Source organism: Capricornis sumatraensis, chromosome 19 (assembly GCF_032405125.1).
Source record: "Capricornis sumatraensis isolate serow.1 chromosome 19, serow.2, whole genome shotgun sequence".
NCBI classification, from domain to species: domain Eukaryota; kingdom Metazoa; phylum Chordata; class Mammalia; order Artiodactyla; family Bovidae; genus Capricornis; species Capricornis sumatraensis.
Genome location: NC_091087.1, coordinates 41315899 through 41338828, shown reverse-complemented (window position 1 = coordinate 41338828; position 22930 = coordinate 41315899). Strand labels below are relative to the sequence as shown.

The window sequence follows — 22930 nt, the reverse complement described above, 5'->3', positions numbered from 1 at the left end:
TGATGAATACATTTCCCCTTCCAGGGCTGAGGTGTTGAGGAGGCAGTATTTAAGTTTTGAGTGGCAGTTAGATCAGACTCTGATTGGTCATTCTTTTCAAGGCCTTTTATGAGCAGGCTGGGAGTGCTAGATGCCACATTCTTTCAGTCCCCTCAGAGCAATCAGAAAGAAAGGAGAGTCTCCCCTTCTCGCTCTCCTGCAAGGAAGGTGGGCAGCTCCTCTTAGCCAGGAGGTTCTGTTTGGAAGGTAGTGGTAAAAGGTGAGCTGTTCTTATTCTGGTACCTTCAGTAGTCCCAGATAAGTCCCTTGGGCAAGTGCTGTGTGAGGGCTGGGTTTCTGTTTGGCTGCACCTGCCAGATGAAACCAATGAGAAGAATCAAGGAGTAAAAGAATCTCCCATTGATAGAGCCGCCCAAGGCCAAGCAAGACCAGGCATTTGTAGGCATTCTGCATGTAGAGCATTGTTCTTCATTTCCTCCCTCCATCCCTCCCTGAGGTCCCACCCAGAACACTTTCGACTGTTCTTTGCACCCACGAGGCAGTGTGGTGGTGTACCACAGAGACAGGCAGACCTGGGCTTCAATGCTGATGCTACCACTGAGAAGCTCTGAGAATGCGGGCAAGGTGACTAACTTGCTCTGCGAGCCATTGTTTTCCCATTTCCAAATAACACCCTCTCCATTGTGGAATTAAGGGAGAAATTGCTTGGCTAGCTCCGGGTCCGGCCCTGGTTACACTGAAGATGTGTGGACGCTAGCTTCCTGCTCTGCTTTCTTCTTTCTCCAGCTTTCTTTCACAACCAATTTTGAGAGACTTATAGGCAAAACACTCTGTGGCCTCCCTGGGGGAAATGAGCTGAATGTGGGTATGGTAGGGAAAGCTAGCCTTAGGTGGGTATTTGGGAACAAACTGTCAGTTTCCTGTGAGCTCCTGGTGAGATCAAAGCTGGTAAAGTGAGCCCTCAAGTAAGGGAGGCTGAGAAGGTCGTAAATGGCAGCAAGCGGCCACTCTGGCTACTGTTGCTTCCGCACGTCTCTGGGCTGTTGAATCCTGGCTGCCTGCTGCCCACAGGGAACAAAGCCTCTTCCCCGGCTGCTTCAGCTGAAATGGTTTACGTGGGGGCCTCTCTTGATCTTTATTGAGCTGACTCTTCGGGGGTATATTTTCTCCACGTTCGCTTCTGCCATTCCGTGTGTTCCTCCTCCACCAGCTGCTGTCAGCCACACTCTACATTCAAGAATTCAGTCACTTCCGAGCTGAAAACTTCCCAGCAGCCACACCCACACCCTGTTGATAGGTAGAAACCTCCTGTACATAAACTTGAAGTGCGCAAGCGAGCTGTGTTTTGCAGCCATTGAGCAGAGTTAAGAACCAAGAAAATAACTTCTGAAGCCTGTAATCCTGCTAATGAAAGGAAGAGGGGAAGACAGGAGCTGTGGGGTTGGAAGTTCCATGGAGGAGCCCCTCCCTGTCTCTCAGCAGATGAGTCGGGGCTTTTCACGTGCTGGGGGCCAGGGATACCCTGACAGGATGCTTACAAACTGGGCACAGGCAGGGGCACAATAGAACACGAGGCCACACCGCCCAGAGGAGAACGCCACTGTGGGCAGAGGCTTCCCAGAGGAATCAGCCGGACTGTGAAGGGCAGGCAGGGTTTAGGAAGTACCCTCACCTCAGCCAGAAAATCCTGTGAATCAAGGTGGAACTTTAACTGTCTCAAGACAGAGCAATGCAGAGAGAGTGGACATGTCCCCGTCAGCCCCAACTGAATATTTTCAATTATAAAATGGTCCAGTTTTGCCTGGACAAAAGAAAATGCCTCCAGTCCCAGGCAGCTCTTTCCCTGTGTTTCCTTTAAACACTAAATGGACATTCCTATCTGAGGAATGGGTCAAACGGGGATTGCTCATAGGAATGTAGTATCCTGTTTCCATCCGGTTCTGACAAGCATTCTTGTCCTCCCTGGTCACCATCCTAGTGCATTTCAGGGTAAAATCACAGCTCAAGGCAGATTTTGAACCTGAGTGGTTCTCGGTGGGCCACGACTAGTCCACAATCTGACCGTCCCAGTGCTTGGACTGTCCTGTGACTCAGGCAGAGCTGGTGAAAACCAGTCACGACATCTCCATCCTCAAGGCCTTCTCCTCTGTTCCCAGAGCCGAACCCTTGCACTCGGGTGTTTATTTTCACACATAGTCACACCACTGGTAGCACTGGCACTGGCATGCTTGTTTGTACACTCCCTTCCTGCTGCGGAAAGCCCTGTCTGAGATTCTAGGCTGTGGATTCCTTCCTCCCTACCCAGCTGAGTTGTTAAATAGCTTCTGAGTGAGCATTCAGAGCGCCTTGAGGTTACTGTGATTAGCAAAAAAAGAAACTGTTTTTCCCTCTCTCTTGGTGACTGATAGAGAAAGAATCCTCCTGTGAACAGAATCAGCTTCAGATCTCTAGCTAGAGAGTTGGGAATTGAGCTGCCACGGTAAACAGCTGACATAACAGAAGCAGCAATGATCCCCCATTAAATGTCTTTCAGCTGATGGGGGCTCCCGGGATAATTGACTTTCCAGCAGGAATTACTGGCTCAAACGAAATCACTAGGCATTAGGGCGACCTGCTGCAGCCTTTGAAAGGAGACCGTAACTCTGTCTGGTTTTGCTGACCTGACAGGCATAATTCATCTTGATTATTCATTGTGCTAGTTGCCACCAGATGACACCAGGTTTCTGTTGACTGTAATTACAGCGTGGGTTTTAGCTTTTTTTTTTTTTGAAACAGTGTTCCACTTGGTTGTTGGCCTCCCTGAGCTGAAGGTGCTGTAGGAACGTTTCTACAGCCTCTGCCTGGGGAGATGATGTGAGCACAGCCAGATAGCATTTCCTGAGCACTTCCTTACACATGTCTTTCAGTAGATAAGCAGGGAAACAATTTGATGGAGCCTGTTTCATGTCAACTGACAGGGTGTCACTTCTTGGTTATCCTTAACCTGGTGTATGGTGAATTGCTGCTCTCACAAAGCTCAGCCCACTCCCCAGCCCGAGACGTCCTTCCCCAGCCACTTACACACCCCAGCCAGCTGGCTGGCACACGTGTGCTTGTGCATGTGGGCACTTTTGGCCCTGAGGGAGAGAAGAGAGAGTGATGGTCTCAGTGTGTCCAGTGCCATCCCTGGGTCCTTCACTGACAGGTGGGATGAGGTGAACAGGTGACTTCTGCTCTGACATTTCTTCCTCTCCACTAGCAGAGGGCCTTTCAGACTCTCCTGTGTGATATACGTGTCTGTATATTTTTTTGAAGAGGTGCTTAATTGGTTCAAATAATAAGTTAATGCCTTTTAACAATGATTATAGTTGATCAGATATTCACTGGAGCCTTAAAATTGTCAGGCAGTGTGTTGTGTGCTACAGGTACAAAGATGAAGACACTTTGCTTTCAAGGAGCTTACAGTATGTGGGGATGACAAATAATTCCAAAATAATATGTCATATTCTAAGCTCAAGATGAACAGAGAGTGCTTCCAGAGAACCTGTGCATCCGGCTGTGAAGGGAAAGCTCTAGGTAGAAGATGATGCCTGATTTGAGAAAGAAGAGTTACTCAACTGAATAAAAGCAGGAAGCAGATTTTAAGAACATAAACAAAAGCGTATTTGCCATTTCCTCCCAATCAGTTGAATGGTGTTGGTTTGACCTAATCAATTAAATTAGGATTAGGTTTTCATTACTTCTCTAATGAAAATGAACTTCACGCTAATGGAGCAGTCTCTTCTATATCTTGGGCGTAATCTCAGGCCCCGGGGGCCCTCATATCACTAGGCAGTTCTAATGACTAGAGTTAGGGCTTCTGGTGGTGAGGCTTGGCTGAGAGACCACAAGATCTTCGAGATCTTCATCTTGCTGCCTTTGACCCTTTATCTTCCACTGAAGTGTTGTGCACGAGGCCAGGCTAGGTATCTTCACAACATACCGTATAATTTGCAGGCACACCATAAAACATACAAACGTATGCCACACTGGACCTGCAGAAAAATGGTTCACCTCAGAATGATGGCTTCCGGAACATCAACTAGGGATGAGCCAGTTCTCAAAGCTAGGCCTTTGTGTCCCCTCTTCCAGGGTTATCAAGTATAAGTGGCACCTACTCCCCTCCAGCAAATGAAGACGATTCTTCTACCTGACTCCCTCTGGTATTGGAACCATAATTGAAAGCACAAAACCAAGATGTCCCTTTTAGGGGGGCAGAGGCAGTTACTCAAGCGGTCGGTCTTTCAGTGGGAGCCAGGAGAGCACAGTTGCTCAGGGTCCCCCTCTGTGCCCTAAAAGACTGCCTTGCCCCCTCACTCCCTGCCTACTGACCCTGCCTTCTGACCTCTTGCTTCGTTCCCCTTTAGAATGGTGGTTTGGCCTGGAGTGACGATGCAGATGGAGGCCGGGGAAGAGAGATCTCTCGTGATTTTGCCAAGGTCTGTGATGTTTCCTTCGTGATAACAGAAGGGGCTGTGCTGCAGTGGGTTATTGTATCTGCTCCCCAAGGAATGAGGATAGAAGTGGCCTGTGAGTCACATCTGTGGTCATTCAGATGGTTGTGTATCGCTGTTGTAAGACTTCCTACATAAGATGGAATTTATTTTCACTGTGGTGTGTTTTTTTCTTTTCTCTGGTGGGTTCGGAATCGCAGCTGTATGAACTGGACAGTGACCCGGAGAGGAAAGAGTTCCTGGATGACCTTTTCGTCTTTATGCAGAAGAGGGGTGAGTGTGCACCCTACTCATCATTTCAGTTCACTGAACATTTATTGAGTGCCCACTGTGTGCAGGTCACTCTTAGCCATCCTCCCTGTGGAGTGCCAGCATCTTAGCCCAGGAGGACAAGAGCCATTTATTGCCAGTTGGTCCCATACTTAGCTGAATAATTGACAGTCAGGTTGAAGAGGGCAGAGAGGGCCTGGGTAGAAAATGAATGGAATGATCATCCAAATTTGGTCCTGCTTTATTCTTGTCACTCTTCTGATTAACTGGTCTCTGGAGTCATTTCAAATTCAAATACACTTTTTTTCTTAGCCTTATAGTAAGTAGTCCTGGATATCACTTAAAACTCGTATATGGGGCTTCCTGCTGGTGCATCTGGCTTAATACAGACTTAGAATGGCCAATGAAAAAATGGAGGCCCTCCAGGTTGTGTTGGGAGGATTCTGAAATGATCCACAGGAAGGAAAAGCTAACTTTTTTTCCCCTTAGCCATTGGCTGTTTGACTTTTGCATCCACTGGCTTGGTTGGGGTGCTCCTGCAGTTTAAGTGTAGGGCACATAGACATCGCGCCTTCCTGCTTCTGGTCTTTGTCTCCTTCTCATTCTCCTGCACCCACCCACCCCCAGCCATCTCCACTTGGGACCATGGCATGTCTCAGTCTTAAGCCCACAGTGACTCAACTTCCTGGCTTTGTATTCTGTCACAGCAACGGGCTCACCAGCTGGCAGCCCTCAGGAAGCATGGTCAGAACCCCAGCCTCTCTAGGAGATAGTTCTCGGCAACCTGGGTGGCGACATCTTCTTCATCCTGAGGACAAAGCTTTAGGCGAGCTGCTCCTGCCCGCATGTTCCCGGGGACCCTGCCTGATTGTGTAGCCCTTGGTTTCTGTGTCAGCTCCTTTATTGAGACCTGGGAATGAAGTCCTCCTCTTTATTGTAGGTGGGGCTGTAATGACAGCCTCCAGCAATGAAAGATTCTGAGTTAACTCCTCTTCTTCCCTCTCTCCCTTTCCCCACCAACCTCATCCCTCTTTCTGTCCCCCTCCTTCCAAAGCCTCATTGCCTTCTTAGTAGTGTGCCTATTACCACTGGTTTGCTTGCAAAGGCAATCGAAAGTTTTGAGTCTCGGTTTCCCCTCATCTCCAACCCTATCAAAGCAGTCTAAGCAGCTCTAATTAGTTTACTCCTCCAACTGTTATCTGGAGCTGCATGTGTCAGTAAAAAACAAGAATATAATCCCGAAAGATAATGTGACTGGCAGCAATGAAACTCCCTGGTTGCCCTGAGAGAGAGAAATCCACTTAATACTTTGGTCTCCCCTTCCAATTACCTTTTAATTATTTACAAGCTCCACAAGCCCAGCTGGTGCAAACCCAGGAGCCGATCTCGTCTCAGAAGGGCTGCTATAGCAATATAGATTTTAATCAGCAGTGTGGCTCCACTGCTTTAGATTCTGCTTTATTGTTTTTCTCCCTTCCCAGAAGGATTTTTAAAGGAAAATGGAAGTTATAGCAGCCTAGCCAAGAGTGAAGATCCATAATTGTGTGTTTACTGCTCTGGGTCCCCACTAGGCGAGGCTCTCCTTGAGGGCGGCTGCTTTGTCATTTCTCCGTGTCCCCAGTGCCAGCACAGGGCCAGACCTGGGGGCAGCGACTGGGAGGAGCCCTGCTCAGGACACATTTCCTGTCGGAACAGTCCTGTTGGTTTTCCTAACTCAGCTGCCCCGGTGGTGGTGGGGAGCCTCCCCTCCCCCACCCCACCCCCAATTAGCTGCCTGTGATTGGAGGTCAGCAGTACAGAGGGATGTATGCTGAGTGTCCTGCTATTGCACAGCACTGGGGCTGCCAGACTGCGTCTAGTCTATTCCAGAGTGAACCCAAAGCAGAAGTGACTCTCTGTGATCCTGTCTATGTACGGTTATTCAGGCCCTGAGTAAATCTTTTTTCTTTCTTCAGCACTTACGTTCGGTATTTCACTATTTGCTAGTGTCAACAATAGAAGGGAAACAGTCGAGTCAGTTTTGGTACTTGTTAATTACTCTAGTATAAGGTTTCTCAGCCTCAGCATATTGATTTTGGGGACTGGATAGTCCTTTGTGGTGGGGCTCCTCCCCAGTCTTGATAACCAAAAATGTCTGCAGATATTATAAATGTCCCTGGAGGGACAAAAGTGTCCCCCTGTTTAGAACCACTGCCATAGAAGGGTAGGAAAGAAGTTGAAGTTCAGAAATTTCCTCTGCAGAGAAACTCTTCAGGGAAATCATCCTAGCTCCACTCAGAGAGCAGTTCCTGAGGGTGGCAGGGCCTGTGTCTGGCAATGGGAGGAACTTCCCGCCTGTAGCTGAGGGCCAGCGGAGTGGGTGCTGGTCCCCATCCAAGGCTGCAGTGCAGGGACCCGAGAGTTGCTGTAGCTCCAGCATGGCAAGAGTAGAGGCAGAAATGCAGTGGTGTATATGTGGTCCAGACAGGGCTGGAAGAACCCTCGTCTGGCCTAGATGAATCAGGTGGCATCAGATTGTGAAGAGCTGTGTTTGGCCAAGAAGGTAGCACTCCCAGTCTGTGACCTAGCCGAGTTATTGAAGGGAACACCCGGGGAGTGTCGCCAGAGCTGTGCTTTCAGGAAGCTCGCTGTGGCAAGCAGTGTGTAGTTGGGCTGAAGAGGGAAGACTGAGGCAAGGAGACTGTGGAGGTTAGGTTGTTCTCTTTAGAATCACAGTGATCTCCTCCCTGGAAGACTCATGTCTGATGGCCTAAATTTAGAATGAGTGGTTCAAGGGGACTGGGAGCAGTTTGTGCTTCTAACCATATGAAGCTTGCTGTCTTTCCTCTTTGCAGAATGGTGAGACCAAGGGCCCCTAGACATTTGTGATTTATTTGTCATTCCTACATTGGAGTCTGGGGCACTCAGGAGCCCACTTGTGTTAGCTGGCTGGGTGCAAGGAAGAGCCTCATAGACCTTGGCAGTGGGTCAGCAGCTCATCCTCCAGAGCTAAGATGAAGGATAAGCAGTTGATTTCAGAGGAGCCCCGGAAAGCAGCCATAAGCTGAAAGGCCCAGTGATGCCCACCTGGGCCGTGAGTGGGCTGGGCAGCTTTGACACAGAAGCTATACCACAGAGGAAGTGCACCGGGCTCCAGGGGAGGTGGCAACCAGCCCGTAGCCCCGAATGACTGGAGCTGCAGGTGATGAAATGGCTGTGCAGTGGGAGAGGGGCCTGGCCATAACTGCTGCTTTGTGCTGGGTCTCTCCGGCTTGTTAACATGTTTGGGTGAATTGACTGCAGCAGATGGGCCTTTCAGCTCAAGGTACCTTGGTTTCTAGCCCAGACTGGGTGACTTGTACCCTCGTGACCCCTTCCCCCACCCCCAGCAGAGAAACCTGCCCCAAAAGGCACTTGAGAAGAGGCCAAGGCAGTGCCCAGTCGGGCGCCTGTCCTGCCTGCCTCAGAACGGCTGCTGCAACCTGTGGAAGGCCTGTGGACTGAGGCAGGTGAAGCTGGGGCCAGCATCCATCCTGAGCAAACCCTTCTTCTTCCAGGGGCCACAGTTTCCTTATCTCTAAAAAGAGAAGGCTTCAGTTAGAGTCAATCTGGAAGTTTCTTCTGAGTTCTCTGTTCTGTATTATGTGTCCGTGGTTGTGTCTGTTGAGCTGTAAGCAAACAATGAGCCACCCTTCATAACCAAAATAGAAGAAAAGCCCCTTGAGCAGTTTTCTATTAAAATAGTTGTGTAAAAACTACACCAGGGAACCCCACCCCGCCGCCGAACCAAATGCTTCAGTCCCCTCCTTGCAGAATCATGTGTTTATTCTTTTGCTGAGTGAAGCCAGACTGAACTAAACAAGTTTCTTTTGCTTGTGCTTCCCACACAGACGTTTCTGTAGAAAGATGGGTTAGATTTCAGAACTCTGATGCCCCCTTTTCCTCACCTTTTGCCATGTGTACATGCTGGGTGTGTGTGTGTGTGTGTGTGTGTGTGTGTGTGTGTGTGTGTAAGACATACAATCACCTTCTTTTGAATAGTCAAATATTTGTAAACAAAATTCTTTGACTAATTTAACTCACTGTGGGTGATTTCTGAGGTGTTATTTATTCCCTGGTAGATTTTCCAGGGGGTACTATGGGCAAGGGGGGCAGGTGTTGATTTGAAAGTCTCATAAGCAAAGGCTTATGAACATTCTTCCCTCGTCACTGAGGGAGAAGAGCTTGTTCTCTTGTTCCCCAGGCAGTGAAGCTGAAGTATGATTTCATCAAAGAGGAGGAAAATGATTTTGCTGTTAATTTTATTATTGTTACCCTATGTACTTTACAGAACCCTTTCAACCCGTTATCTGATATACTGTTCCCCATAGCTCCACCTCTGTAGGATAGAGAGAGCAAAGGTTATCAGAGTAGCCATGAAGAACCAGCCCCCAGGTTAAATGACTCCCCTGAGGCCACAAAGCCGCTTTAGCACGTTTCCTCATCCCCAGGCCAGGATTCTTTGTCTCACCCGCACTGCCCCCTAGCACCAGCAGCTCCATAACTTCCCACTGGGGCAGTGGACAAGCCTCCGCTCTCCTTCAGCCTTCTAAGCCCCACAGGGACTGTGGCCCACCTCCACAGCTCAGGGCCCAGGAGGGTCTGACAGCATCCAGCTGATAAACATGGGGCACAGGTCTTCATGCAAGAAGAGTGTTCATCTCAGGGTGAGACAGCCTGTCTCTCAGGGAAGGGCAGATGTGACGGGTCACGGTGGCACAGAGGCTGCCGTCTGTCAAGGCAGGATTAGAGGGGCACGGGAAAAGCCCTAACAGCATCAAGGACCCCCTAACCAAGTGCCCGCAAGCGAGGATCTCTCCTCCAGCCCCTGTGCCAGCTTGGCACACCCGACGGAGGGCCTGCTTGGTCGCATGGAAGACAAGTTGTGTTAGGACTGCACTGGAGAATGGCCCTCCCTCCCCCACCAGTTCTGTTCAAGGCTGCACCCTGACCTTGGTTTTCCCAAATGGACTGTTGGATCTGTTTTTGATGTGTATATACAAAGAATTTACTGTGGGAAAGGGGCTTGGTCTGCCTCAAAGTGCAATTTGAGTGTTTTTCCTTCTGTTGTGTGCTTATCTATCCATCTCAGGCAAGGAAATGTTCGTGACATATATTGCTTTGCCTCTTGGTGGAGGGAGTTCCTCATATATTCTTTGTACCTTGCATTAAATGGTCTGTGCCATGGACACTCTTCCTGATAGACTAAAATATGTTTGTCTTTGTCAGATAAAATATGCTCTGGGGCTTCATTTTCCAACTTTATCCCCAAATGAAAGTCCAAAATACAAATCTTTGTCTCAGGATCAATCCTTTGCTTCAGGCCAGATCTTTTTCTCTCCCCAGGTGGTGGCTGATGTTCCAGTGCTAGGGTTCCCCTCCCACTTTTTTTTTTTTTTTCGTCTCTACCAGAGCTTCATTGCTGCATGTGGGCTTTCTCTAGTTGTGGCAAGCAGGGGCAGCTCTGTAATTGCAGTGCGCTGGCTGCTTATTAGGATGGCTTCTCTTGTTGCGGAGCACATGCTTTAGGGCATACAGGCTTCCGTAGTTGAGGCTCTCAGGTTCTAGAGCACCAGCATTAGTCGTGGCACACGGCGTAGCTGCCCCAAGGCATGTGGAATCTTCCTGGACCAGGGATTGAACCTGTGTCCCCTGCGTTGCAAAGTGGATTCTTAACCACTGGACCACCAGGGAAGCCCCATGTCCCCACTTTTAAATACCTTATTACTAACCAGTTATCCATGATAATAGGAAGAGATCCCTGGTTTTTGAAAGGCATGGTTAATTTGAATAACTCATTATTATCTTTAAATTCAGCCTCTTCCCCTTCAAAGTCATTGATTGGTACTTTTAGCACTTGGTAAAATTGGGTTGAGGGCTTCCCTGATAACTCAGTTGGTAAAGAATCTGCCTGCAATGGAGGAGACTGCGGTTCGATTCCTGGGTCAGGAAGATCCACTGGAGAAGGGATAGGCTACCCACTTCAGTATTCTTGGGCTTCCCTTGTGGCTCAACTGGTAAAGAATCTGCCTGCAAGTGGGAAACCTGGGTTCAGTCCCTGGGTTGGGAAGATCCCCTGGAGAAGGGAAAGGCTACCCACTAGCCTGGAGAATTCCATGGACTGATACTTTGGCCTCCTTTGTTCCAAAATGAGCCAGTATTCAGTAGGCCATCCAAGGACTGGTGTAGGGAAAGTCTGAAGAGAGAGTTTGACCCGCTTACACTGTGGGAACATCTGCTAGGTCTTGAGAGGCTAGAGGCACAGATGGGCAATGGAAGCTCAGACAGCCATGCACTGCTCAGGGAGAATGGCCTTGAGTTGTTGGGCCTCTCCCCAGTCACCCCTCCACCCTTCTCCTGGACAGCTCAGGCCGGTCTGTTGATCAGCAGCAGGTGAAGCAGAGACCCGACAGTCCACCTCCTTCTAACTCCTTAGTTTTCTTCTCTGAGCATAGTTTCTATGGGAGGAAACAGCACCACCATAGCCCTAGTTTTATTATCGGCCGTAGCAGAGTACAAGACTGCATGTGCTATTAAACTTCACCTAAAGCGGTTGGTCTGAGCTAGAGTATCAAGAAGGGTAGTGGGTCTGAAGTTAGCCTCTCAGATTGTGGTGCCTCCAGAACTCCACTCATTGCTGGTGGGACTATAAATGGGCATCACTACTGGAAATCTGTTCAGTGGTGTTTACTAAAGCTAAATGAATGCCAACCCTATTACCCAGCAGTTAAACCTCCAGGTGTATCCCCAATGGAAATGAAAGCTCTGGTTCACTAAAAGACACACGCAAGAGTATGCATAGCAACACCATTCATTATAGGCAAAAACGGGAAAGAACTGAAACATCCATCAGTAGTAGAATGGGCAACTAAATGGTGGCATAGTCCTCTGGTGCAGTAAATACCACACAGCAATAACAAAGAATGGATTACCGTTGTACCCAGCTGGGATGGCTCTCACAGGCCTAATGTGTAACACAAGAAGCCATTCACAGAAAACTGTATATACTGCATTCTTCGGTTTGTGTAAAGTTCAAGAAAATCACCTATAGTGATACAGGATAATGGTTACCTCTGAGTTGGGTGGTGAGTGGGTATTGATCGGGAAGGATAATGGAAGAGTTTTCTGGAGTGCTGGAGATGTTCTGTATTTTGCTGTGAGCAGTGGATAGTGGGGTGTACACAGCAGAAAAGATCTGGTGGGCTGTATCCTTAAGACACTCATCTAGGCTCTAGGCACTAAGCCCTGTGTCAGTCAGGCCTCCTCAGTGAGAGCTCGTGGTAGAGCGCTGAAGGGTGCGTGTAGGCCCAGTCCAGTATCGGGATATCTGCGCGTCGTCGCTCCACCCTGACTTGTAGACCAGTCAGCTCCACACACATGGCACGCCACCACTCCCTGCTGCCTAGTGTCCCAGTGGGAAATATTTTCTACATGAGCGAGTCACAGGCAAAATACCACCAGTCATTCCCCTACTTGTTCCTGGGGAGCAAGACTAGAGCTGGGCAGGAATTAATATGCAGAGGAGTAAGCAGGAGGCTTGCTTGCCTCTCTGCGTTCCCGCTTAAATGGGGACTTAACTCTTCTAGGCTCCCAGCTCTCTTGACATGCTGTGGAAATGATTAATGATCTTGTTCAAAGTCAGGAAAAGCAGCGAGGATCTTGGGCAGGGCCACGCCCTGGGTCCTGGGCTCTCACCCCTTCCTGTAGGCAGGAAGACAGCCATGTGCCTTCTGTCCTGGGTCCCTGCCCCCGATTGCTTCTGGTCATCCCTGGAACGTGCCCACTCTCTGTGGTGGGGAGGAAGCGGCCCTCCCCTAACCTGCCCACCATGCTCGAGGAGACCATCTCCCTGCTCCACCCTTGTCCCTGCTGTGCTGCGTTTCCAGTCCCGGTGCCAGGGAGGAGGCCGAGGACCAGGAGCAGGCTTTGCTTGGCTCCATCTGTGCTGACGGCTCCGGACAGCAGCACTAGGGCCAGCGCCCAGCGGCATGCCCACCTCCCAGGGTTAAAGCCCCCGGAGCCCCCAGCGGCTTCCCTGGGTCCCAGCCTCATAAAAGCCTTTTCCGCATCTCCCTCGGGCTGCTTCAGGCTCCTTGGCTGAAATCTGATAAGGGGCCTCTTTGTTGGAACTGTCAGTCTCCTTTATTGAGGAGGGAACTGGAGACCAGCGGCATTTCTTGGGGTACAGATAAGGCCCTGGATTGCTGTCAGAGGGACCATGATTAATTACCCTCAATCCAAGCGCCTGCTTTGATAGCAGTGACTGACAGCCCACAGGGTTTCCCGCAACGTGCTCCTGCCCACTCTGGGAGGCGTAACAGGGGGGCGGGGATTCGGGCCCCTGCAGGGCCAGTGCTGGTGACCCACGGAGAGTGCTCTGCAGTGGCTGCTGGCCTCCTTCCTGGCTCTCTGCAGGTTGCTTTAGCTTTTATTGTGGACGGAGGCCTGCTGTCTCTCAGGTGAAGAGGCTCTGTAGAGTAAGATGTAATCCAGCCCGTAGGGTCGGCCAGAAGCTCCCCTACTTCCCCCCACGGCTACGGGAAGAGGCATTGCTTATGGACTTGAACTTCAAGTTTTTATTCCTAGACTCATAGGACTTTGGAGCTGGAGTCATCTAGTCCAAATTCCCTGCTTCAGCCAGACAGGGAAACTGAGGCCTGAATATGTCAGTCTCCCGTCCCCACCCCCTAGTATGATGTTTTTGGATTTTTTTTCCTTGTTCAGGGAGGGAAACTCAGCTAAAAGTTCCTCTCCCCCTCTTTTCGTAGTTGAGTCTCTTTGGGACACAGGAGATGGCTGCTAGGTCCACTAAGCACAGGGCAGACCACAGAGCCAGACTAGCCTGAGGACCCTGCTTCTCTCTTAGTTGTCGAAAGAATCAAAACCAGGGCAGGTTTCATGTCCGATTGGCTGCTTAATGTGAGAAAGCCATGATGTCATCTAAAGTTGGCTTGCAGGGTATGGTCAGCTTTGTTTCTGGTGGGACTGAGGGGCCCCACCTGCCCTGGACGCTCCTTTTAGGGGTTTTGTGGAGGGCCATCCATGGGAGGAAAACACCTGTTCCTCTTACCTGCCGATTCCTGGAACTGGGGTGCTTGACCAGGCAGTAGGGCCCCTGCTGAGAGAAATCACGACCCCCGCCTGCCCAGAGTGGGGCTGGGTGGCAGAGCAGCCCTGGCGTAGGGGAGAGGTCACCCTGGGGACTCAGAATGCCACTTCGCTCCTAGCTCATGAGCTCCTAGCTCATGCCCGTTTCCCATGCCCCTGGGCAACTCCCAGCCTAACGCAGGCACTTGCTGTGTGACTATAAAGAGGCGAATATTTAGTGACATTTCCACATCTATGATGTTGTTCTCTTTGAAAGAAGTCATCTCAAATGACTAGACATTTAGTCCAGTGACTGCTCTGAGGGAATCTATAATTCCTCCCTGGGGAGTTGCCTTCAGAGGCAGTTTGAGCCCCACGAGGAAGTCTGTCATGCTTGATGGCCACACCTCATCTTCACACAAAATCAGTATAAACCGCCTGCTCACTTCGTCCTGTTTTCCTGGCTTGTTTCTTTGAATGACTGTTTCTAAAAATAAAACACACCCTTATATTTGAAGATCTACCACCTTGGAGAGAATCAAATGAAAATAGTATAAACTGAAAGCTATTCGCAAGTGGAGTTCCAAAGCCGTGTGTTAGCTGGCTCTCCAAGGAGACATTTCTGAAGGACAGCACACCCTCATCTGGGCAAGCCCAGCTTGGTGGTCACTGACTCAGCCATGCCTGTTCTGTGTATATCTCAAACCTGGCCACCTTCCCCTCTTTAACACTTGTCTCCCCTTCTCTGTGGCCCCAGTGAATGACTTCATGGTTTCTTTACCGTCTCAAAATCCCCAGCTCTCCATCCATTCCTGTGCTGCTGGTCCTCGTATTGTAAGACTCAGATGCCAAGGGCTAGAGTCCTCACTTCCCTAGTCTGTTTAATAAAGGTCGTGACACTCATGAACCTGCCAGTATCCAAGAAGAGAGGGTGACTTCTGTTCAGGGCTGTCAGCATTAGCCACTTAGAGCTAGTGGTGGACCCAGGCGGCCACACCACCGACAGGAGGAAATGCATTTAATATTCCCCGTTGGGTTAGCACAGAGCTGGTTGCTTTGACTCTGAGAAGCACATTGTTCAATCTGCATGGTAGTTTCGCGTATTAAACTTTATAATGTTCAAGACATGATGAAGGGAAAAACAGTCCCTGCTTTCATGGAGCTTACACTCCTCCTGGGATACCAGACAAGCATAAGTGAAATATGTGTAATTGTTTGTGGAACTTGTATTGGTTATAATAGATATTCGGAGAGGAAAGAAATATATTCGAACCAAGGTAGTTAGAAAATCTTTCCTGGAGAGAGTGAGCATTGAAGGCCCATATAAGGAGGATTTGAGCACATCATTTTAGAGTTGATAAAGAGGAAGAATAAAACCCAAAAAATAGAGGAGAAAGAATTTGGGTTGTGGGGTGAGGGTGAGAAGACCCAGCTGATTGAGTGAGAGTAAGTTATTGGAATGTTCTTGAGACACATCATACATAATCTTCTAAGTGGGGGCTTCCCTGGTGGCTTAGATGGTAAAGAAGCTGCCTGAAATGCAGGAGACCAGGGTTCAGTCCTTGGGTTGGGAAGATCCCCTGGGGGAGGGAATGCAACCCACTGTAGTATTTTTGCTTGGAGAATTCCGTGGACACAAGAGCCTGTTCAGCTATAGTCAGTGGGGTCGCAAAGAGTCTAAACTAGGAAGTGAGTAACGGGGTGAAAGTGGTGTTTTCATCAGATTGTCTGGCAGGAACATGCAGGTTGAGCGCGTGGATTCAAGGCTGCTGGGGCCTCTAATGGGGAGCCAGTGAGGGCCTGGCCCAGGGTGATGGCTGTAGAGAGCAAGCGAGCTTTGAAAGGTGCCTCAGAGGAGGAATCGGAGAGCCTCCAGACAACCTAAAGGTGAGGGAGAGAGAGGAGGACCAGTCTCCCTCTGAGGTTCCTGCCCAGGACCTCTCAGAGCGATGGTGTTGCTGAGTGAAGAGGCAAGGATGGGGAACGGGAGCTCGCCTAGGGGATGAAGGGGAGCTGAGTGTGAACATCAGACCTGGAAGTGAATGGGTCACATGTAAAGATGTTCTGGAAGCTTCTGGAATTGAGAGCTTCCGGGTCCTATGGGAGGGAACCTTGGAAGTGGTCCTCCCGGACTCTCAAGGCAAGGCCGTGAAGGCTCGGGCAGACCAGCCGCAGAGAAGGGAGACCTTAGCCCTGTTCTGCTGGGGGACCAATTTTGTTGCGTGAGACCTCTTGCTTAGGACGGGGATGAAGTCTGATGTGCAGACAGCACAGGGAGGCGTTAACCAGCATGCGCGCTGTTGTGTCTTAGGAGCATGCCGGCAGTCCTTTGGCATCTAACCAGTGATCCTTTGGATTCAGCTCCATGGCCTTTGTCAGGACAAAGGTCTTCGAGACCTCTGGCTCCCTCCTACACTGAGGAAAGCGGCCTGGGACCACCGCAGCAGTGCCATGTGTTTGCGCTCACGCTGCTGCTTCCTCATAATCGTGGGACCCTTCACTCTACTCTGGCTTGAATTACCCTATAAAAAGAGCGAGGGCAGCGTGCGAGGACTGAGATGAAAATGCCATTCCTTGAGGGGAGAGAAGCAGGAGCCGAAACAAACAGCCCTTCTCTAATCAAGCTGGCCTGACATCCACCAGGCAGTCAGTGAGACCGCAGCAAGCCAGAGTGGGGGTGGGAGGGGGTCTGGCGGGGGGGGGGGGTGGGCAACGCAGAGGAGGAGCAGCCGGTGTACAGTAAAAGGACTTGCCATCAAAAGGCAACAAGTCTCATACTGTGCCCCGGACGGTGACCCTTCCCGCTGGAATTCTCCCCTCTGACCTCCAGATCATTAATCCCGGGGCTGCCAAATGACAGTCATCCATCACGCCTCCTGACGAGCATCCCGGCTGCCCAAGAAAGGAGCCTGGCCGCGCCCTCCCTGCCGTCCCTGGGTGCTCATTAGTGGGCCTTCCTGCTCTGGGCCAGGTTTCCTAATCAAGTCCCTGACTCCTGTCACTTCCCTTCGGGGCCAGGGGGCGGAAGCAGCTCTGACCCTCCCTCTTTCAGAGGCCAGGGAGGGGGTGGAGTGATTAGTGGGGAGAGAATTGTTGAGTGGCTTTTCATCCCCTTGGAGACCTGTGTGCCCAGCAGCTCCTTTGACATGGTGGAGACACAGGAGAGGGAAAAAACCCATTTCTCTATCCTGCAGCAGGAGAAGAGATGAGGAGAAAACAAGGCAGGATGCAAATAAATTAAAGCACGGCTATAAACGGCGCTGAGAGCTGCAGAAGAGAAGCCCGGGGGCTGTCCAGGTGGACAGTGGGATCAGCCCTCCCCTGTGCAGAGGTCAGGAAAGAGTTAGTTCACTGGGGAGGCAGCCGAATGACTTCTGAAAGCTCTAGAGGACTGAGTTGCCAGATCATTCAGTTCAGTTCAGTCGCTCAGTCGTGTCTGACTCTTTGCGACCCCATGAAACACAGCACGCCAGGCCTCCCTGTCCATCACCAACTCCCAGAGTCCACCCAAACCCATGTCGATCGAGTCGGTGATGCCATCCAACCATCTCATCCTCTGTCGTCCCCTTCTCCTCTTGCCCTCAATCTTTCCCAACATCTGGGTCTTTTCAAATGAGTCAGCTCTTTGCATCAGGTGGCCAAAGTATTGGAGTTTCAGCTTCAATATCAGTCCTTCCAATGAACACCCAGGACTGATCTCCAAATCATTAGGAGTCATATTGCTAGCAAAAAATAAAATCTTTGAAGTCATGTAGTCTAGCTCTCTTATTTACAGCAGGGAACAGACCCAGAGAGGCCATGTGTTTTACCCAAGGCTACGCAGCCCGTGTGAGTTGGACCTGTCTTTCTGTTCTTCCGAGGAGACCTGGCAGCTAGTCTGATAGCTTCCAGGCTTTAGGAGTTTGACTCAAATTACCCTTCTGAGCATATTTGTGAACATATTTCCAACTCAGCAAAAGGTGGGCATGCACAGATGTCTTCTTTCTCTGCCTGAAGATGACCTATCCTTGTGTTTCTCTCCTTGCACCATTGCAGGGACCCCTATCAACCGAATCCCCATCATGGCCAAGCAGATCCTGGACCTGTACATGCTGTATAAGCTGGTGACGGAGAAGGGCGGCCTGGTGGAGATCATCAACAAGAAGATCTGGAGAGAGATCACCAAAGGCTTGAACCTGCCCACGTCCATCACCAGCGCGGCCTTCACCCTGAGGACCCAGTGAGTGGCCCGCGGAAAGGCGGCTGAGGCTTGCAAGAGGGAATTAACCTTGAGGCAAGGAAGGAAGGAAATTCCACCGTGTGGTGAGCAAGACGGGCGGAATGCCTGAAAGAGCCAGGAGCTTTCTGAGCTGAATCCCTCGGTCACCTAAGTAAACCTGAGAGTGCCTTTTCTCAGGCGTGTCCTGTGTGCTGTTGCTTCACCTTTCCGTGTTGTTTCACCTTTCCGTGTTGTTTCATTTCATTCATTCCGTTTCACTGGCAAGCCCACCAAGTAGGTTTTGTCCCTGTTTTCCAGATGACATGAACTAAGCCTCAGAGCCTAGATCGTTCAGTCAGGGCCGTATCAGCTAGTAAGCAGGCTGGGGTTCATACCTGGACTTCTGTCTCTGAAGTCCACAATCTTTCCAAGACATCTTCTCCTACACAGTACCCCCACTCTAAGCCTGGCCCTTTTTCTTGACATTCAGCTTACCCAGAGGAAAGCAGGCAGGCCTCCACTGGGATTAGTGACCTGTTTTTGTACCCATTTGAGTTAATTATAAGGGTGGCAGGAGCGGGGGGAGCATTGAAGAAGGGGGGCCAGAGGGCAATCTGTTCTTTGGGAGCTCGGGATGTTGCTCTGTGAAGAAGACAGAAGGATCAGCTGTGTGTGGCTTGGGTGGGCATGTTAAGGCCTTGCTGAAAAGTAGAAGGGTCTTATCTAATGAAATGGTTCCTGCAGAAGTTGGGAACGGAGTGACAGCCAGCAGAGCCGTCTCTCTCCCAAGGTTCTTAGGTAGAGAACTGCTTTCTTGGCGCATCTCACACGAAGCGGGACGGCACTTCTAGGCCTACACACAACAGGAAGAGTTGCGCCTGTCTGAACAGCTGACTCAGAACGGTTAGGAGATCGAGGAGCCAGAAGGACATTGCAAAACATGGCATTTCCCCTTTCTCCCAGGGCACTGGAAAGGCACCACACGGACACAGAACATTAGTGATGTTAGCTGTTTCCCTGATGAGCCATGACTCCAGTTCCAGCTGCACTTAGCCCTGGGTGCAGTTAGGGAGCCTGGGCTGGGGCGTCCCGCTATCCTGAGGGTTCCTCTTTCACCAAGTTCTCCAGGTTGTGCTCCTTTGTCCTGGAGGACAGAGCCTGCCCCACAGAGGCCCCTTGCAGAGGATCATCAGCTTATACTGGGCGGTCCTGGCACTGCATTTTGGGTGATCCTTCCTTCCTTCCTTCCCTCCATCCAGGTATATGAAATATCTCTATGCCTACGAGTGCGAGAAGAAAGCCTTGAGCTCCCCTGCTGAGCTGCAGGCGGCCATTGACGGCAACAGAAGGGAGGGTCGGCGACCCAGCTACAGTTCCTCCCTCTTCAGCTACTCACCCACCGCCGCCGCCGGGGCCCCTGCCCTCCTCTCCCCACCCAAGATCCGCTTCCCCATCCTTGGGCTGGGCTCCAGTGCTGGCACCAGTGCCAGTGGCTCTCGAATGTCCCCGGCAGCTCCTCTCAGGAAAGGTCTGCAGGGCTCCTGGGGGAGAAGGGGCACCAGGCTCCCCGGGTCCAGGGCGCAGGCGGGAGGGCGGGTTGTGGGCTGCGTCCAGCTCTGGTGCCTTTGTCAGGTGAGGGAGTCCCAGTGACCACCGTGCCCGTGCCAAATCGCCTGGCTGTGCCTGTCACTTTGGCTGGCCAGCAGGCCAGTACCCGGACGGCCACGCTGGAGCAGCTGCGGGAGCGGCTGGAGTCAGGGGAGCCTCCGGAGAAGAAGGTGTCCAGGCTGTCAGAAGAGGAGCAGCGCCTGGTGCAGCAGGCTTTCCAGCGCAACTTGTTCAACATGGCGCGGCAGCTGCCCATGAAGATCAGGATCAACGGCAGGGGTGAGCAGCAGCCTGTGCGCCAGGCCCCGGCTCCATTCAGGGTGGGTTCACGTCCGGGGACGGGGGTGGGGGCCTTCCAAGTTCTGCCCCCAGCCCTCTCACCCGATCTGCAGAAGGATCTAGAGACCAGGGAGTCACCTGGGGGTTCAGTGGCCACGGAGACCTCCATTCACCAAGCTGAGGTAACTTTCCAGGGTGCCTGCAGTTCCTCGGGCATGCCCTGTTCTGTAGCAAAAAGGAAAAGCAGTTGTTCAAGGAGAAGGAGCCGGAGACCCTCAGGGCCAGTTGCGGGGTCTTCCCTGCCCACCCCTGCCTTTTGATCTGTCTCAGTTTCAGGGCTCGCCTTTCCCCCACTGCCCCACCACCTGGAAGAAAGACTGCGCCCCACTCCCGAGGCCCAGCAAGGGGCCAGAGCTGCCTCAGGCCGGCAGCCAGTGGCCCTCAGGAGGGAAGGGAGGAGGAAATACAAGTTTGGCAGCATAATTGACATCTGTCCCTTGCCCTCCACATTTTTCAGATGCCCCACCTCATCCCTACAGCCACATAGCCCACACCCCTCATTCCTGTTTCTCCCCTTTCCCCCTCACACATTTCTTTGCCATTCTTGACTCTCTCAGGACAAACATGAGCAGGCTTGTGTTGGGGGAAAATCAGGTGTGAGGGAGCTGTGCACATTCCCAGGCAGCCCCTTCCTGTCCCACTCTCCCCTGGCGAGGAGCCCAAGGAAACTGGAGATGGTGGCCCAGAGCAGGGCTCTGCCCTATCCCCCTCTCAGGCCAGCTGCCCCTGGTCGTGCACAAGCCAGAGGCTGATAGATGAAGCAGCTCATCTGGAAGAATTCTTGGCGCTCGACATCAGGAACGGACAGAGTCGCAGGTGGGCCAGGCAGAGGCCTTGTGTGCCAGTGCCTGCCGCCTTCCGTAGACCGTGGATGGCTCAGATGGAGAGGGAGTGACAGGGACTGGATAGGCAGGCCCCCTCCTTGAGGACCTCCCAGTCTAATTAAGGGGAGGAGGGAGCCAGGCGAGTTCTCAGTGGATGGGGCTGGTCTTAGTGATCTCCTGACGCCGACCCCTCCCCCCATCCTGGCCCCCCATCTGGTGGATAATGGGTGCTCAGGGTTTGTTGAATCGCACTAAATGCATCAGTGCACAGCTGTGAGCCGAGGTCAGCCTCCTTCCCAATGTGACCCCTCTCTGAGAGCAGAGCGAGCTGGGGAAGTGAAGTGGGTCAGTGGAGAAAGCAAGCGATAGGATACTGACCAGCCTGGGTCTCCTGCCAGACCTTACACTGGGAGAAGGTTACACGGGTGCTTTCTAACTCTGGGAGGCCTCAGCCTGCTGTGGCCGGGCCGGGAGGGTGGCCAAGCCTCGGAGGGGACGACAAAACTGCCCAAGAGCTTGACCGGACCTGCCGTCTCCCTTGTCCCCAGCAGAGGACAGAGCAGAGGCCTCGGCGGCAGCACTGAACCTAACCACAAGCAGCATTGGGAGCATCAGCATGTCTGTGGACATCGATGGTACCACTTACGCAGGTGAGGGAGGTGCAGGCTGGCAGCCAGTCTCAGTGCGGCTCCCTGCAAGGCCCCCTCGCCCCCCTCCTGTCTGAACACCTTCCCAGGGGGCTTCCTTTCATGCTGTCTCAAAGTTCCGAAGGTCAAGTAGTTCTGGATGAGGAGGACTGAGGACTGCTAACAGGACTGCTAACTCCACCTGTGACGGAGTCATAGAGACCCCTTGTCTAAACCTTTTATGACCAATGGTTGGCTCGTTAATTAAAAGAAAGTCATTGCATGTAAGGAATCATAATCAACTCCATCCATGCCTTTAACATTGTATTGTAAACTAAATCGGGGCTTCCCAGTGGCACTAGTGGTAAAGAACCCACCTGCCAATGCAGGAGACATAAGAAACGTAGGTTCAATCCCTGGGTTGGGAAGATCCCCCGGAGGAGGGCATGGCTACCCGCTCCAGTAAACTTGCCTGGATAATGCCATGGACAGAGGAGCCTGGTGGGCTACACAAGCCATAGGGTCACCAAGAGTCGGACACCACTGAAGCGACTTAGCACGCATGCATGCGTAAGTTAAATGTGGCCACTGTTACAGTCTTCCGAAGCACAAGTCTCCTTTCTCTGACGGGTTCATCTCTAATCTTCCTAAACGTGGTCTGGGAACACTTCCCTTAGAGCCTTTGGGGCCTTTCAGCAAATTGACTGCCCGCCTTAGCAGCTTAGACGCACCTGCTGGCAGGGCAGTGTCGGCAGCAAGCGCACCTCCCCGCCTGGAGCCTCACCCAGAGTCAGGCAGCATGAGATGGTGAGGGACTGAACCCCTGCACCCATCTCTGCTCTCCCCATCTGCTCACACTGCCTTCTCCCCTCCCCGCTCGCTCAGGTGTGCTGTTTGCCCAGAAACCTGCAGTCCACCTCATCACAGGATCCGCCCCCCAGAGCCTCGGCAGCAGCTCAAGCAGCAGCAGCAGTTCTCACTGCTCGCCAAGTCCTACCTCATCCCGGGGCACCCCCAGTGCAGAGCCCTCCACCAGCTGGTCCCTCTGAGGGGCAGGACCCAGCTCTGCACTCCCCACTCTTCCTTCAAGAGCGGCGGAAGTTGATGCACAGAATTTACCTCATCTCACGGAGCCCACATCAGACACCATTTGGCCGGATGTTGAGAGTTTGGACATGTCCGTCTGCCCAGGCTCCATCAGGTCCTGCTGTACTCTAGAGGCAGGGAGAGGCTGGAGGGGCCTGACAGGGCAGCGTTGTCCAATCAGGGATTGTTCTGGAGAACTGGGCAGGGTCTGTGGGCGTCCAGCTTCCCCCAGGGCTCCCAGGCCCCCTCCCATCCCGGGCACAGTGTATCGACAATCTGTAAGCTGACACAGGGCTGGAGACTCTCCACACCCTTTCCCCTTTAATTTATTTCTCTTGCCCTGCCTTCTGCTATGACTCCAGGGTCGCTGGTCTCTTTCCCTGCTCAGCTCCCCCATCTTTA

General features: G+C 51.8%; 1 protein-coding gene across 2 annotated transcripts in view; it reads left to right on the top strand.

Annotated features, from left to right (window-relative positions):
• Positions 1 to 22590, top strand: part of ARID3B (AT-rich interaction domain 3B) — a 42692-nt gene extending 20102 nt beyond the window's left edge. Inside the window, exons 2-8 of one of the 2 annotated variants that reach the window (XM_068991409.1) lie at positions 4386 to 4457; positions 4673 to 4745; positions 17883 to 18066; positions 19305 to 19573; positions 19678 to 19932; positions 21368 to 21466; positions 22328 to 22590. In XM_068991409.1, coding sequence (XP_068847510.1) covers positions 4386 to 4457; positions 4673 to 4745; positions 17883 to 18066; positions 19305 to 19573; positions 19678 to 19932; positions 21368 to 21466; positions 22328 to 22491 — 1116 coding nt within the window. In that variant the 3' untranslated portion in view covers positions 22492 to 22590. Of the gene's footprint in view, positions 1 to 4385; positions 4458 to 4672; positions 4746 to 17882; positions 18067 to 19304; positions 19574 to 19677; positions 19933 to 21364; positions 21467 to 22327 lie in introns of both variants that reach the window. The other variant, XM_068991410.1, reaches the window with a different exon arrangement.
• Positions 22591 to 22930: the final 340 nt, after the last annotated feature.